This window comes from Euleptes europaea, chromosome 16, assembly GCF_029931775.1.
Source record: "Euleptes europaea isolate rEulEur1 chromosome 16, rEulEur1.hap1, whole genome shotgun sequence".
NCBI lineage: Eukaryota > Metazoa > Chordata > Lepidosauria > Squamata > Sphaerodactylidae > Euleptes > Euleptes europaea.
Genome location: NC_079327.1, coordinates 1,050,737 through 1,064,851, shown reverse-complemented (window position 1 = coordinate 1,064,851; position 14,115 = coordinate 1,050,737). Strand labels below are relative to the sequence as shown.

The 14,115-nt window shown below is 49.3% G+C and overlaps 1 protein-coding gene across 1 annotated transcript; it reads right to left on the bottom strand.

Annotated features, from left to right (window-relative positions):
- Positions 1 to 285: 285 nt before the first annotated feature.
- Positions 286 to 14,082, bottom strand: NUFIP1 (nuclear FMR1 interacting protein 1). The gene is made up of 10 exons (XM_056862118.1): positions 13,986 to 14,082; positions 10,870 to 10,958; positions 9,299 to 9,403; positions 8,225 to 8,287; positions 7,131 to 7,207; positions 6,446 to 6,538; positions 4,758 to 4,984; positions 3,450 to 3,578; positions 2,062 to 2,300; positions 286 to 600 (listed from the first exon to the last, which is right to left on the bottom strand). Exons 1-10 carry the CDS (start codon positions 14,080 to 14,082, stop codon positions 286 to 288), a joined length of 1,434 nt encoding a protein of 477 aa, XP_056718096.1.
- Positions 14,083 to 14,115: the final 33 nt, after the last annotated feature.

Below are 14,115 nucleotides of genomic sequence, written 5' to 3'. Positions count from 1 at the left end.
CTAGAGGCACCTGGTTGGCCCCACTGTGTGAACAGACTGCTGGACTTGATCAACAAATCAATTTTAATGTGATTCCTACTTACATTTATGAGTTGTAAAAAAAAATGAAGAAAAATACTATGAAAATTGAAAAAACTGCAGCCAAAACCTTTGGAAGATGCACATAAATGGATGTATTTTCACAGCAAAAAAGGTGCTTGTAATAAGTGATCTGATCACCTTTTAAGCAGCAACCCTGAAATGGGACACGGACCTTCTGACTCCACGTGGCTGACTTAGGTTCCTTCAGAGGGGACTTCTGTGGTTTCCAACACCCTCCTCCTCAACAGCACAAGGAATCTGTGATGTCTGACAACGGGCCGCATCCTTGTTCTGTCCAACCCATTCATTCTGTTCTGCTGACTGATGCTCAAAGCCACAACATGTGTTCGATCCACCACGCCTGCCTGGAAAGAGCCCTTCTGCATCTCCAACGGTCTGCCCAATCTCCAGTCCTCGTGCTGAAACAATCTGCGCGTGCTGCTCAAACATATTTCGGACGATGTAGCGAACGCACTGCAAAATCACGTTCCTTTCGTGCCGAATGTCCTTGGCGAGCAGCTAAAATGAAGAGCACATGACATGCTCCCGTCAATAGTCAGAAAGGTGCATAAAAAGATCCGCACGTGAAACCAATAAAAGACTAATCACAAATAAGGTTCCAATTTTTTTTTGTTTTGGTTTTATGTATTTTTACATACTCTTTGTATTTTACTTATATTGTAAGCCGCCTAGAGCTCGGTAAGAAGAAGAGTTGGTTTTTATATGCCGACTTTCTCCACCACTTAAGGAAGAATCAAACCGGCTTACAACCACCTTCCCCTCCCCACAACAGACACCCTGTGAGGTAGGTGGGGCTGAGACAGTGCGACTAGCCCAAGGTCACCCAGCTGGTTTCATGTGGAGGAATGGAGAAACCAATCCAGTTCACCAGATTAGCCTCCGCCGCTCATGTGGAGGAGTGGGGACTCACACCTGGTTCTCCAGATCGGAATCCACCACTCTTAACCACTACACCACGATGGTGAATAAATGTTTTAAATAAATAAATGTTCAGCCTGCCAAAATTAGTGGCCTGAAATGACAGATTAGTTCTCTCAGAAGAGATACAGCTGCAACACAAGACAAATGCCTGCTTTTCCACCCAGCCAAGGTCAATGGAAACAACGATGCTATCTGAGCTTCAGGCAAACAGCTGCCCCCCCTCCCCCGCAATCAATTCACAAGAGCGAGGCTGGCTTAAAGCCCAGGTCTGCAGCGTGGTTATTCTTCCACGTTTTAGTAGAAGTGTGACAGATGGGCAAGTGGCACACAGTATTTGCCTTGGTTAAGCCTGTTCCTACAAACCTCAAAGACTGTGGCCACGTTCCAGCAATGGCAAAGGGAACCCTGAAGAGAACACACAGGACACGCTTAAGCCACAGAGAAAGCCCACTCTGCTTTCCAGAGATGATGCAGCAAAATTATCTTATGCCAGAGGGGAGGGGCTGTGGCTCAGGGTTAGAGCCCCTGCTTGGCATGCAGAAGGTCCCAGGTTCGATCCCTGGCACCTCCAGTTAAAGGGACTAGGCAATGTGAAAGACCCCTGCCTGAGAACCTGGAGAGCCACTGCTGGTCTGAGCAAACAATACTGACTTTGATGGACCAAGGGTCTGATTCAATATAAGGCAGCTCCATGTGTTCAGGGGGAAGGGGCTGAGGCTCAGTGGTAGAGCATCTGCTTGGCATGCAGAAGGTCCCCAGTTCAGTCCCTGGCATCTCGTTAAAGGGACTAGGCAAGTAGGTGATGGGAAAGACCTCTGCCTGAGATCCTGGAGAGCCGCTGCTGGTCTGAGTAGACAATACTGACTTTGATGGACCAAGGGTCTGATTCAGTAGAAGGCAGCTTCATGTGTCCTTTGGGTGTGGGGGGGACATCAACCCATAACCATGAGTAAAAGACCCGGGGACCACATGTGCATCAAGTTAAAACGGTTGCATACAATTTATAACCAAGTCCGAAAGTCAGGAATGGCGGTTTACCATCTCCAGCAGTGTTGGGCGACGTTTTGGCAACTTCCAAGGCCCCTTCCTCTGTCGGCTTGGACCTCTAGAGCGTTCGGCGCATGGACTCGATTTCCCCAACCTCTCAGCTCCACTGTGAGCAGCTTCTTTATGGTCTGTGTCTTTGCAGGCAGGGGGGATGTTGGAAGGCTGAGGCACACTTCTGAGAACGGCCTGATTTTCAGCAAGTATGTTTGCTGACGTCTTGATGGGCTCTTCTATTTTTTTTAAAAAAAAAGCAATTGGTAAAATAACCAGGGCTGAAAGCATTTATCAAATTAATTTTCACTTTAAGCATGATAACTGTGACCACCAGGGGTGAGGGGTGGGGCGCCTGGGCCTAACTAAAGGACAGCCTGTAGCTGTTACAACTAGCATTTAAGTTCAGATTTGTGTAAGGTAAGCAAATTATAACTTGGATTTTCTTCCAGGCCAGGGTTTTTTGTTGTTTTTTTGGCCATCTTCTGGGCATGGAGTAGGGGTCACTGGGGGTGTGGGGGGGAGGTAGTTGTGAAATTCCTGCATTGTGCAGGGGGTTGGACTAGATGACCCTGGTGGTCCCTTCCAACTTTATGATTCTATCCTTCTGTGACAGTGGAAAACCATCACCAACCCCCAGCAATAATTTAGCTTTTCTCATTTTGCTAGTTCTTGTCTACATCCTTTTTTTTAAAAGGATGTAGACAAGCTGGGACATGTGTCCAGAGGAGGGCAACAAAGGTGGTGAGGGGTCTGGAGACCAAGTCCTATGAGGAAAGGTTGAAGGAGCTGGGCATGTTTAGCCTGAAGAGGAGAAGACTGAGATGGGATATGATAATCATCTTCAAGTACTCGAAGGGCTGTCATAGCGAGGAGGGTGCCGAGTTGTTTTCTGTTGCCCCAGAAGGTCAGACCAGAACCAACGGGTTGAAATTAAATCACAAGAGTTTCCGTCTACTCTAGACATTAGGAAGAATTTTCTAACAGTTAAAGCGGTTCCTCAGTGGAAAAGGCTTCCTCAGGAGGTGGTGGGCTCTCCTCCTTTGGAGGTTTTTAAGCAGAGGCTAGATGGCCATCTGTCAGCAATGCTGATTCTATGACCGTAGGCAGACTATGAGAGGGAGGGCATCTTGGCCATCTTCTGGGCATGGAGTAGGGGGTCATTAGGGGTGGGAGGTAGTTGTGAATTTCCTGCATTGTGCAGGGGGTTGGACTAGATGAGCCTGGTGGTCCCTTCCAACTCTATGATTCTATGATGGTCACCACCAAGGAGGACCTGGGAAACTACTGGTACTGACCAGGATCCTAGCCCACATGAGTTTATCCAGAAAGGTGCTGACCATGATGTGTGCCCGGCAAGGGGGACCAGCAGTTACAGCCCAACTCACCATCTTCCTCGCTCTCTGACATGCTGCCATAACTGGCCACCAGGGAGCTCAGAGCGGAGGTGATCTGCCTGGGAACGACAGTCACGCCCGCTGCGGCGTCCTCCGCAGCTCCCGCCTCTTTGTCCGAATCTGAAGGGAGACAAAATCCCTGGGGTCACCAGGGAGCCAGATGTGCAAGCAAAGCCCACGGATCACAAGCCGGTCTTCCTCGTGCCCCTTGCTCCCCCCGGGGGGCCCCTTCTGACCCTCAAGAAAACTGATGATGAAGGTGGGGAGGGAGCTAGAGGTGATTCATAGTGATCAGCATGCAGCAGAGCACACGCCGCTGAGCACACTGTTCTCAAAAAGAAGCATTTGATACAGATGTGCCGGGAGCCCCTGATAAGCTGAGAAGTCGTGGCTTTGGCATATTCATCAGGAATGTCCTAACCATGGGGGGAAAACTCACCTTGATATTTGTTCTGGGATTAGCATCTCATTGTGATGTCAATCACTACCCTTCGACAGAGTTCCCAATCTAAAAACCCATTCCTTTTTCGACAGGAAGCCGGTCTCACGGCCTCTTTTATTTGCTTTTTTAGAGGCACGCGGGGGCCCCTTTTCCCAGACACTGAATGTGTTGTTGCAAAGGTTAAAAAACAGCGACGAGCCAGTGTGTTGTGACCCTCAGGGGAAAGCTCTGCTGGAGCATCTACAAATGAGCAAGTGTGACTCTGGAGCCCCCGAGAAGCAATTCCTTGTCCGGGGACCCCGCGCCAAGACCTCCGGCTGGCTCACTGTTGGAGCCCACGGGAGGAGAGGCCGAGTTCCCCACAGGTTTCCATCCTGGCAGCTCTAGGACACTTGTGGGTGGGAAGACCCCACCTGCCCCGCACTCCTAGACAGCGGGGTTGGCTAAGCATCCAGCTGACTGCAGCTCTCAGAGCCAATCTCCTCCTTCAGCATGGTTAAGAGCGGTGGTTTGGAGCGGCGGACTCTGATCTGGAGAACCGAGTTGATTCCCCACTCCTCCACACGAGCAGCAGACTCTAATCTGGAGAACAAGGTAGGTTTCCCCACTCCTACGCATGAAGCCAGCTGGGTGACCTTGGGCAAGTCAGTCTCTTAGAGCTCTCTCAGCCCCACCTACCTCATAGGGTGTCTGTTGTGGGGAGGGGAAGGGAAGGTGATTGTAAGCCGGTTTGATTCTTCCTTATGTGGTAGAGAAAGCTGGCATATAAAAACCAACTCTTCTTCTTCTGGCAGGCTGGAGGGGGAGGGGCCTCTGCCTTCAGTTAAGCAAAGCATCATTTTGCGATACGGCCTTACCAGGATCATTGGTGGCCAAAAGGCTGAGGGGGTCCACATCTCTCACAGAGGCCTGGGCTTTTCCAGAAGGCTCAGCTCTTTCAGCTCCCGCATCATTTCCACGGCCTTTCAGACCGGCGGCATTCAGGGGAAGAGACGTGGTCTGGAAGCCACCCCTCCAGTGTCCTCCTCTTCCGCGCTGCCGCGAATTCTCGCCTTGGAAGGGCTTCCACATCCCCTTCATCTTGCTGAGGGAAGAAGGATGAACATCTGTGCCACGCCATTTCCAGCCTGCTATACCAGCTCCGCTCACATCGGATACGCCCAAATTCTGTCCGGAGCATCACGCAATGCGACACTCATCAAAATAACCACCCAGTCAAGCCCACCTTCCATTCAGCATTAAGTTACACCAATGGTGCATTTAAAGCTGTCACACAGCCGAAAACTGTCAACGGTATTTACAACATTAGCATATTCACATTATCAAAAAGTACATCCTGAGAAGTCGGAGGCTGCCTTTTGAGGCCCCGTGTTGTCACAGGCCGTCCAGAAACACCCCACAACAAGCAATAGAGGCAACCAAGTCTACAGACGTGGCAAGTGAGTGTCCGATGCCCCTCTCCCCACCCACCACAGAACATGTTTTGGAACACAGCTGGCACGGAAGACCGCCTCAACTCTGTCCCTTCCCGAGTGGCAGGATTATCCACCCCACAATGCAGGAAATTCACAAGTACCTCCCCCACACACACCCAGTGACCCCTACTCCACGTCCAGAAGATGGGGGAAAAAACCCTCCAGAATCCCTGGGCTAATGTGGCCTGGAGGAAAATTGCTTCCTGACCCCAAAATGGCGATCGGCGTTTTCCTGGGCATGTAAGAAAGGGCCATGAGAGCAAAACACTGGCACAACCCTTCCTGCCCTCCCTCTCATGATCTGCCTTCCTCTTATGATCTGGGTGGGGGTGGGGGTATGAGTTTTAAAAAGCCAACGCCCACGTTGTCAGATACAAGCATTGATTTAATGACATATACTTGCTTTTCAAAAAAAATATCTCTTAATGGAAGACTGTGTATATATATTCTTATAACCACTCTACTATTGTATGTTTTATTCTGCCGGTCCACGACCATGATAAAATTGTTGACTGATTTCTTAGCACATGTCGGAGGGGGGGGGGGGAGAGGGGATAAAGGATGAAAATAAAATGATGGTTTGGAAGGTCCTGAAGCAAATCCAACCGTCCATGAATATTAAGTGCCGGGCGGTGGTCAGAGAGCGGTCAGAAATGATATCTGAGCCCACTGTGAGCCAACCACGGCTTGGTGTGACATCTAAATACAGCCATAGCCTGTTCTGGCAGGTCTGCTGGAGATGTAACCAGCACTGCACAGGATGAAGGCCAACACTGTACCTGGCAAGTCTGCAGGCGCTTGATCGCCATGCCAATGTTGTAGCCTGGAGTGGGGGTTAAAGATGCACAACTTGGACTTGAAGCAAAACAGACCACGGAGAGACCAGCACCTGGGCGGAAACCCCCTAGAAACCCCCTCAGTGCCATGAGACCGCCATGGAAGAAAGAGCACACAGACCATTCGAGACGGAAGGAGACCAGCTTGCGCCCCCCTCCCCGCGATGGTGCGAGTCATAGTCCCACAGCCCCCACCTGCCCCAATGAGTAGCCAGATCCACCCCCCAGGCTTACCCAAATTGCACCGTACTGAGCACCTCTCCTCTCTGCTCCTTTTCCATTTGCAGCACTTTCTTTTTTTCAATGTTTGCCAGCGTAGGGAAGTTTCTAGAAACAACATCCACATGGAGAAGCTTTATTATGAAGCTCTCTACGAGGCTCTGAAGCTTTCCTTACCCACCTTCGTAACTCATCAGTGGCAACGTGAAGAATTGGTTTGTACACCCCACTTTTTCTCTACCTTTAAGGAGTCTCAAAGCAGCTTACAGTCTTCTACCCTTCCCCTACCCACAACAGACACCCTGTGAGGCAGGTGAGGCTGAGAGAGTTCTGAGAGAACTGTGACTAGCCCAAGGTCTCCCAGCTGGCTTTATGTGGAAGAGTGGGGAAATTGAACCAGATTCTCAAGGTTAGTCCCCGCCGCTCATAACTCCTACACCACACTGACTGTGCGGCAAGCCAGCTTTTGTAGCAAAGTTCAGCCCGGGGGCAGGGGGAACATCATGCACAGGGGGTGGGGGTGGGGTTTGACAGCCCTGACTAGAGGCAGTGGATGTTCTGATGCCACGGAGGACAAAGAATCGTCCTGGCTGGGGCTAAAGAAGCCCTTCCTGCTGAATGGCCATGGGTTACCAGAAGTGGCCAGAGCAACAGAGGACTTTCCCTTCTTGGCCTCAGAGATGTTCCAACTTCTACTCACTTTCTTCTCTCTTCCCTCCATTTAGCAATTTCCTCAAGAGTATCTAACTTGATTCGTTTGGCTCCGGGAGAATGTATCTACGGAGAAGGGGAGAAACTCTTTAAAAAGAATGAAATACAAGTGCAGGTAAAGTACAGATAAAACTAACCTCTGCCCAAAGACTAGACGGAAACAGTAATGTAAATTACTGTCAATATTCCCCCCTCCTCCAACAAAATTTACAGACTGAGACCCTGGAGTGAAGCAACTTGCTGAAGCTGAGCAAGTTTGAGGCTAGGCGGTTCTTGGACGGAAGAGTGCTTGGGAACGGGAGAGAAGGAAGACGGGGCAGAATTGCATGAGCGCAGAGAAGGAGGACTGCTCACGGGAACGGCCATGGAGGAAAATAAGAGAACATAAGAAAGGCCCTGCTGGACCAGACCAAGGTCCACCAAGTCCAGCAGTCTGTTCACACAGTGGCCAACCAGGGAATTGTGTTGTTTGGTCAATATTGGAGGGCTGGTGGAGGGGGGTGGAGAGGACATTGAGGTCAGTTAAAGACACAGGCTGAAAATAAGTCAAAAAATGTAGAATCCTACAGTTGGAAGGGACCACCAGGGTCATCTAGTCCAATCCGTTGTACAATGCAGGAAATTCTCAACTACTCCCCCTGCCCCGACTCCCTACTCCATGCCCAGAAGATGGCCAAAAAAAGCCCCTCCAGGACCCCTGGCCAATCTGACCTGGAGGAAAATTGCCTCCTAATCCCAAAGTGGCGATTGGCACTACCCTGGGCATGCAAGAAAGGGCCACGAGAGCCAAACACAGATGCAAACCTTCCTGCCCTCCCTCTCGTGATCTTCCTGTTTACAGAATCATGCAGATAGGTCACACGTTGAAACCGCTCACTTGGCAGCTGAAACAAGGCAGATTGTCACAGCGCAAGTTACAGAAATAAGTAAGGGTTACTATCATTAGTGGACTTTGCAAGGCTGTTTTATATGCTCTGTGCCCTGACAATAAACACCAAAACATCAAAATAGCATGACTGAAACAAGGCAAAATTGCAGTTCAAAAGGGATTGGGCTCTAAGCTAAAGAGGGGAAGGTACTTACATTCTTCCAATGGATGTGAACCAATTTTTCATGTGCACTAAAACTACACCCGTCTTCTGTACACTGGAACAACAAAAAGACCACGTTTGGAAGCTGTATTAGATTTACATGCCTAACTAAGAGCTAGTTAGTCAGTCCAACAGGCCGTGGCTCAGAGGTAGAGCCTCTGCTTTGCATGCAGAAGGTCCCAGGTTCAATCCCCGGCATCTCCAGTTAAAGGGACGAGGCAAGTAGGTGATGTGAAAGACCTCTGCCTGAGACCCTGGAGAGCTGCTGCCGGTCTGAGTAGACAATTCTGACCTTGATGGACCAAGGGTCTGGTTCAGTATAAGGCAGCTTCATGTGTCCATGTGTTCACAACTGCGGTCAAAAGCCACAATCTCTAAACTACCTAGCGTTATAAATTACAGCTCTACCTATGGGTAAAATGTGTAATTTGCACCCTTGGTCAGTAGTTAGAAGACCTTTGACAGCAACGGCATCCTGATGTACCAAACAGCCCTAGAAAGGCCAACACTGCAAGTCCCCTATAGATGAAATGAATTCCCCTATAGATGAAGTGCCAGCCATTATGCCAGGTGGGCAGTCAACATTTGCCATCATCTGAGGAATTGCTGAAAACTACTCCAGCACTTAAAACTATTGACACACTAATTTTAGCACGCTGCAAAAACTCTGCATGATGCACCACAAATGTAATTGTCCACACAACCATTACAGCAGAATTTAATTCTCGCCCCCGGAGTTCACTGGGGCACCCCACCACTCACATTTTCATGTCAGTTCCCTATTGGAGATTACAGTATCCCTTCTACTTTTAAAAAAAGAAACGTGTAAGAATTTTAGAGTCAGTTCTTCAACCTGCATCATCAACCCAGTGAATTCATACCACAATTTTTCTTTAGATTGTTGTTTGTATGTGTGGTTTCATTCCCCACCCCCAACCCCGGTCCCTCTTATTTCTATGTTCTTACCATTCACAAAAGCCACGGTTACTGTCTACCACAATGAAACATGGATCAAATCAGATGCCCCTTTAGCAGTCACAACTGAGCGGCTGAGTAAGAACCCCACCTGTCTGTGCTGAGAGAGATGCTCCTCATACTTCGCCTCGTTTTTAAAGCCACGATCACACGTGTCACAATAATGAGTAAAAACTGGTTCTTTCCTCTTCTTGTTCTGCAAACACACAAGGTGGACATTAGCTAGGATCACGACCATTGATCTCAAATACTCTGAGCACAAGTATTACTGGTCTAGTTCTAGAAGTTTCATCCTAAGAAGCATTTCCCAAGGAACTAATCCCCCTTCTTAATTAACAAGGAATTTTTTATTGTTGAAAACAGGACAAAAGCGCAATAACAAACCACAGCAGACTTTTGTAGTAGGGCCTGTGTTTATATTATGCTTGCAACAGATAAGGATTCAACGCTTTGCCTTGGTCTTACAGGTAAATGTGGGGCTCAGGAGATGTGCCCAGGCAGAAATACGATAACCATATTGAACAGCTGTCATATAGAGGATGGTGCTGAGTTGTTGTCTGTTACCCCAGAAGCTCAGACCAGAACCAACAGGGTGAAATTAAATCAAAAGAGTTTCTGTCTAGAAATTAGGAAGAACTTTCTAACAGTTAGAGCGGTTCCTCAGTGGAACAGGCTTCCTCGGGAGGTGGTGAGCTCTCCTTCCCTGGAGGTTTTGAAGCAGAGGCTAGATGGCCATCTGTCAGCAATGCCGATTCTATGACCGTAGGCAGATCATGAGAGGGAGGGCAGGAAGGTGTGCGTCAGTGTTTGGCTCTCGGGACCCTTTCTTGCATGCCCAGGGTAGTGCCGATTGTCACTTTAGGGTCAGGAAGCAATTTTCCTCCAGGCCAGATGAAACCTGGGTTTTGTTTCTTTTTGGCCATCTTCTGGGTGTGGAGTAGGGGTCACTGGGGTTGTGGGGGGAAGGTAGTTGTGAATTTCCTGCATTGTGCAGGGGGTTGGACTAGATGACCCTGGTGGTCCCTTCCAATTCTACGATTCTAAACTCAATAGGTGCAGCATTCCTAAATACTTGCAATCATGTAAAGAATTTCTTCCTGGTACACCCATAACAAGCACCGTTTTCTCACCATTCTGCTCTAAAGAATGATTCTCAACCAATAAGGCTATACCGCCTGCATCAATCCAGTTCTGCTGGCTTAACTCTAGCCCATGTCCTCTCAACAGCACCGATAACCTAGCACTGGAATACACAATTTTATATATACTGGATTAAGCAAGTGTGCAAATAATTTATCAGACGTATCCTTCTCAAGTGAGTTTCTAATGTACAATTCTGAGGGTGGAAAATAAGGAAGAAAATGGGGAAGAAGTAGGTCCTTCCTTTCAAGTCCTGATTTATAGCGCAAGGAAAGGTATTTAGGAATTGACCAGCGATGTGCAAACGACAGCTTACATTGGAAAGAGAGGATGTCAGGAAAGAGAAAAACCCCTGATTTTAAATAGGAGACGTATACGTGAATCTCAGCCCAGGCTCAACACTGTTAATTCAAATGTGCAGCCATCCTTTTCAAAGCATAAGAAGTTGCAACACTGGCAAAGTGTTTATTACTCAGCATGAATAAAAGTTAATACCACACACTACGTAATAATGCTCAGTACCTTCTGCTTGTAGTTTTGTTGATAAGCTCTGAAACGTGGCTGCCCAGTTTGTTCTGCTTGCCAGTCTTCACCAAAATGGCAATTTCCCCCTTTAAAAATAAAAACAGTTATTAACTTGGTGGGGGAAGGGGAATCAAGCAAAAAAAAAAAAAAAGCAGCACTTTTGTGAAAGACAAGAATGTTCTAATCCCCAGTTTGTGACTGCAATAGCAAACGGCCCTGCTGAGGCGGCAAGGGTGCCATTAATGGTTTTATTTGCTTCATTTGCCGCCTGCCCCCTCTCCCTGAGACTCAGGGTAGATCGCACAGTGTAAGCCAGCGCAATCAATAGGGCCTAGCACCTAATAAGCAACATTACCAGAGCAGGATTTTAAGGTAATGCTATTTTTCTCTGGAAACTGTTATTTTAAGTTCTTGGTGGTCTGTTTTTGTGTCCTCTGTCATTATGCTGGGCTGGGAACCCAGCTTTTAAAAATCAGAGAACCCCATTTCAATAAATTACTAAATCGGATATTGAAAAGAGAACAACTGATGTCTCCAGGCAACAGGGCTTGGCTTTAATTACTAGGGTCCTCGGGGCAGTAAATGGTCAAAGCCTGAACATAACTTTTAAGATAGACTGGTATAAAACACCACCAGAAACAGTTAAAATGAAACACATCAACAGGAAGAACGGACTTTGCAAGAGGGATCTCAATGTACTTCGACTGGGGTAAAACTGTACAGAAGTAAAAAAGAGCCAGAGTCCAGCGGCATCTGAAAGGCTAACAAAATTTCTGGCAGGGGATGGAGCTTCCGTGAGCCACAGCTCACTTCTTCAGATACAGCTAGAATGTGAGTCCATCTATTCTTCTCTACTTGAGGTCAGATGGACTCACATTCCAACTGCATAGAATCATAGAGTTGGAAGGGGCCAAACAGTCCACCTTGTCCAACCCCCTGCTCAAGGCAGGATCAGCCTAGCATCCCTGACAAGTGTTTGTCCAGCCTCTGCTTAAAAACTTGAATCTTGAGGGAGGAAACTTGAGGGGGAGCTCGCCACCTCCCTAGGGAGTTGAATGCACTGTCGAACTACTCTTACTGTAAAAAATGTTTCCCTAATATCCAGCTGGTACCTCTCCGCCTGCAATTTAAAACCCATTATTACGAGTCCAGTCCTCTGCTGCCCACAGGAACAGCTCCCTGCTCTCCTCTAAGTGACAGCCCTTCAAATACTTAGAGAGAGCAATCCTGTCCACCCCCCACTCAACCTCCTCTTCTCCAGACTGAACATGCCCCTCAGCCTTTCCTCATAGGGCTTGGTCTCCTTTGCACTCTTGACCTGAGGAAGTGAGCTGTGGCTAACGAAAGCTCCATCCCCTGCCAGAAATTTTGCTAGCCTTTCAGATGCTGCTGGACCTTTGCCCTTTTCTACTACTACAGACTGCTACAAAGGGAAGATGACTGGGGAAGGCCCTGGCAAGCCACCCGTAAACCTAGTCTGCCTAGGAAACATCAGGATGTGACGTCACCCCACGGGTCAGGAATGACCTGGTGCTTGCACAGGGGACCTTGACCTTTTCTGCTGCTACAGGCAGACTAACACGGCTGCCCATTGTGATCTGTGCAGAAGGGCAGCTTAATTGTAGCATGCCCCCTGACTCCTGTGCGTTGCACGCTGCGCCAGAGACAACACCCGGGTCACAGGCTGCCACAGAATGTAACTCTCGGCCACGGGGGTCACCGGGGGCATCTCAGGCTCACTGTCCGCAGGGCATCCCTGGCAGGCCACTGTGGGGACAGACCGCTGGACTTGATGGACCTTGGTCTGTGTGGGGGGGAGGTAGTTGTGAAATTCCTGCATGGTCCAGGGAGTTGGACTAGATGACTCTGGTGGTCCCTTCCGACTCTATGATTCTATGACCCACCAGGGCCTTTCTGATGTTCTTAACCCTCGTCCGTCCCCGTCGTGTAGGTGGGTGACTCCCACCATCCCTTCCACCTGGCGAAGGACAAACCCTATAAAGCACGGCTGCTTGGCCTTTTCTGAGGCTGGCCGCCCCTGGCTTTCCGGGCCAGTCTCCGCCAGAAATGTCGTTAGCCTTTCAGGCGCTGCTGGGCTCTGGCTCTTTTCTTTACTTCTATACAGTTTTGCCCCAGCCGAAGTACGCTGAGGTCCCTCCCGCAGAGTCCGGGTTAATCACCTTTCTTCCTGCTGATGTGTTTCGTTTTAACTAGTAGAAAAGGGCAGGAGCCCAGTAGCACCTTAAAGACTAACAAAAATATTTTCTGGTAGGGTATGAGCTTTCGTCAGCCTGTGGCTCACGAAAGCTCCTACCCTACCAGAAAATATTTTTGTTAGTCTTTAAGGTGCTACTGGACTCCTGCCCTTTTCTACTACTGCAGACAGCCTAACACGGCTACCCACTGTGAATTACTTTCCCATGAAGGAAGGGTGCCAGGGTAGGCCCAGGGAGAGAGCTTGGGTTTCTCCCGTGCCAGCGAATGGCTCCTCTTGGCACAGAGGAAAGGGAGAGGCCTGTTGGTTCTCACCCTCAGTGGCTCACCATGTGCCTTTGTCCTGATATAGAAAAGAGCCGGAGTCCAGTAGCACCTTAAAGACTAACAAAAATATTTTCTGGTAGGGTGTGAGCTTTCGTGAGCCACAGCTCACTTCTTCAGGTAGCTCATACCCTGCCAGAAATTTTGTTAGTCTAAGGTGCTACTGGACTCCTGCTCTTTTCTACTGCTAGTTCACAGTGGGTAGCCGTGTTAGTCTGTCTGCAGTAGTAGTATAGTATACCCTGCAGTAGTAGTATACCCTGCCAGAAAAATTTTTGTTAGTCTTTAAGGTGCTCCTGCTCTTTTCTACTACTGCAGACAAACTAATACGGCTACCCACTGTGAATTTTCTTTTTAACTGTTTCTGATGGGCGTTTTATACCCTTTACGCGCCCTCCCTCCCGAGGAGACCGGAGCTCCTCCGCACGTGCAACGTTGGGGGGGGCGGCCACCGCTCTGCCGGGCCAGCAAAAAGGGGGGGGGGCGCAGGACCGGCCCTTGCTCAGCACCCGGGGCGCCAGACGCGGCGGCCTCCCCCCTCCCCGCCAGCGGCGCCGCAGCAGGAGCCCACGTACCTGGGGGAGGGGGTGGAGGCGGCGCCCAGAGGCCGTAGGCGGCCCAGCCGGGGAAAGGCGGCGGCGGGTGCGGGAGGCGCCAGGCGGACGCGTCCATCTCTCCCCCGCGTGGCTCCTCGCAGCCTCCCCT

What these genes read in the sequence shown, in the direction of transcription:
- NUFIP1 (XM_056862118.1), bottom strand. Translation starts at nt 14,082, where the DNA reads ATGGACGCGTCCGCCTGGCGCCTCCCGCACCCGCCGCCGCCTTTCCCC. An exon ending in ATCTCTCTCAGCACAGACAG is followed by an intron (nt 8,288 to 9,298) that starts GTGGGGTTCTTA and finishes TTGTTGTTCCAG; the next exon opens with TGTACAGAAGACGGGTGTAG. An exon ending in TTTGGCCACCAATGATCCTG is followed by an intron (nt 3,579 to 4,757) that starts GTAAGGCCGTAT and finishes GTCTCCCTTCAG; the next exon opens with ATTCGGACAAAGAGGCGGGA.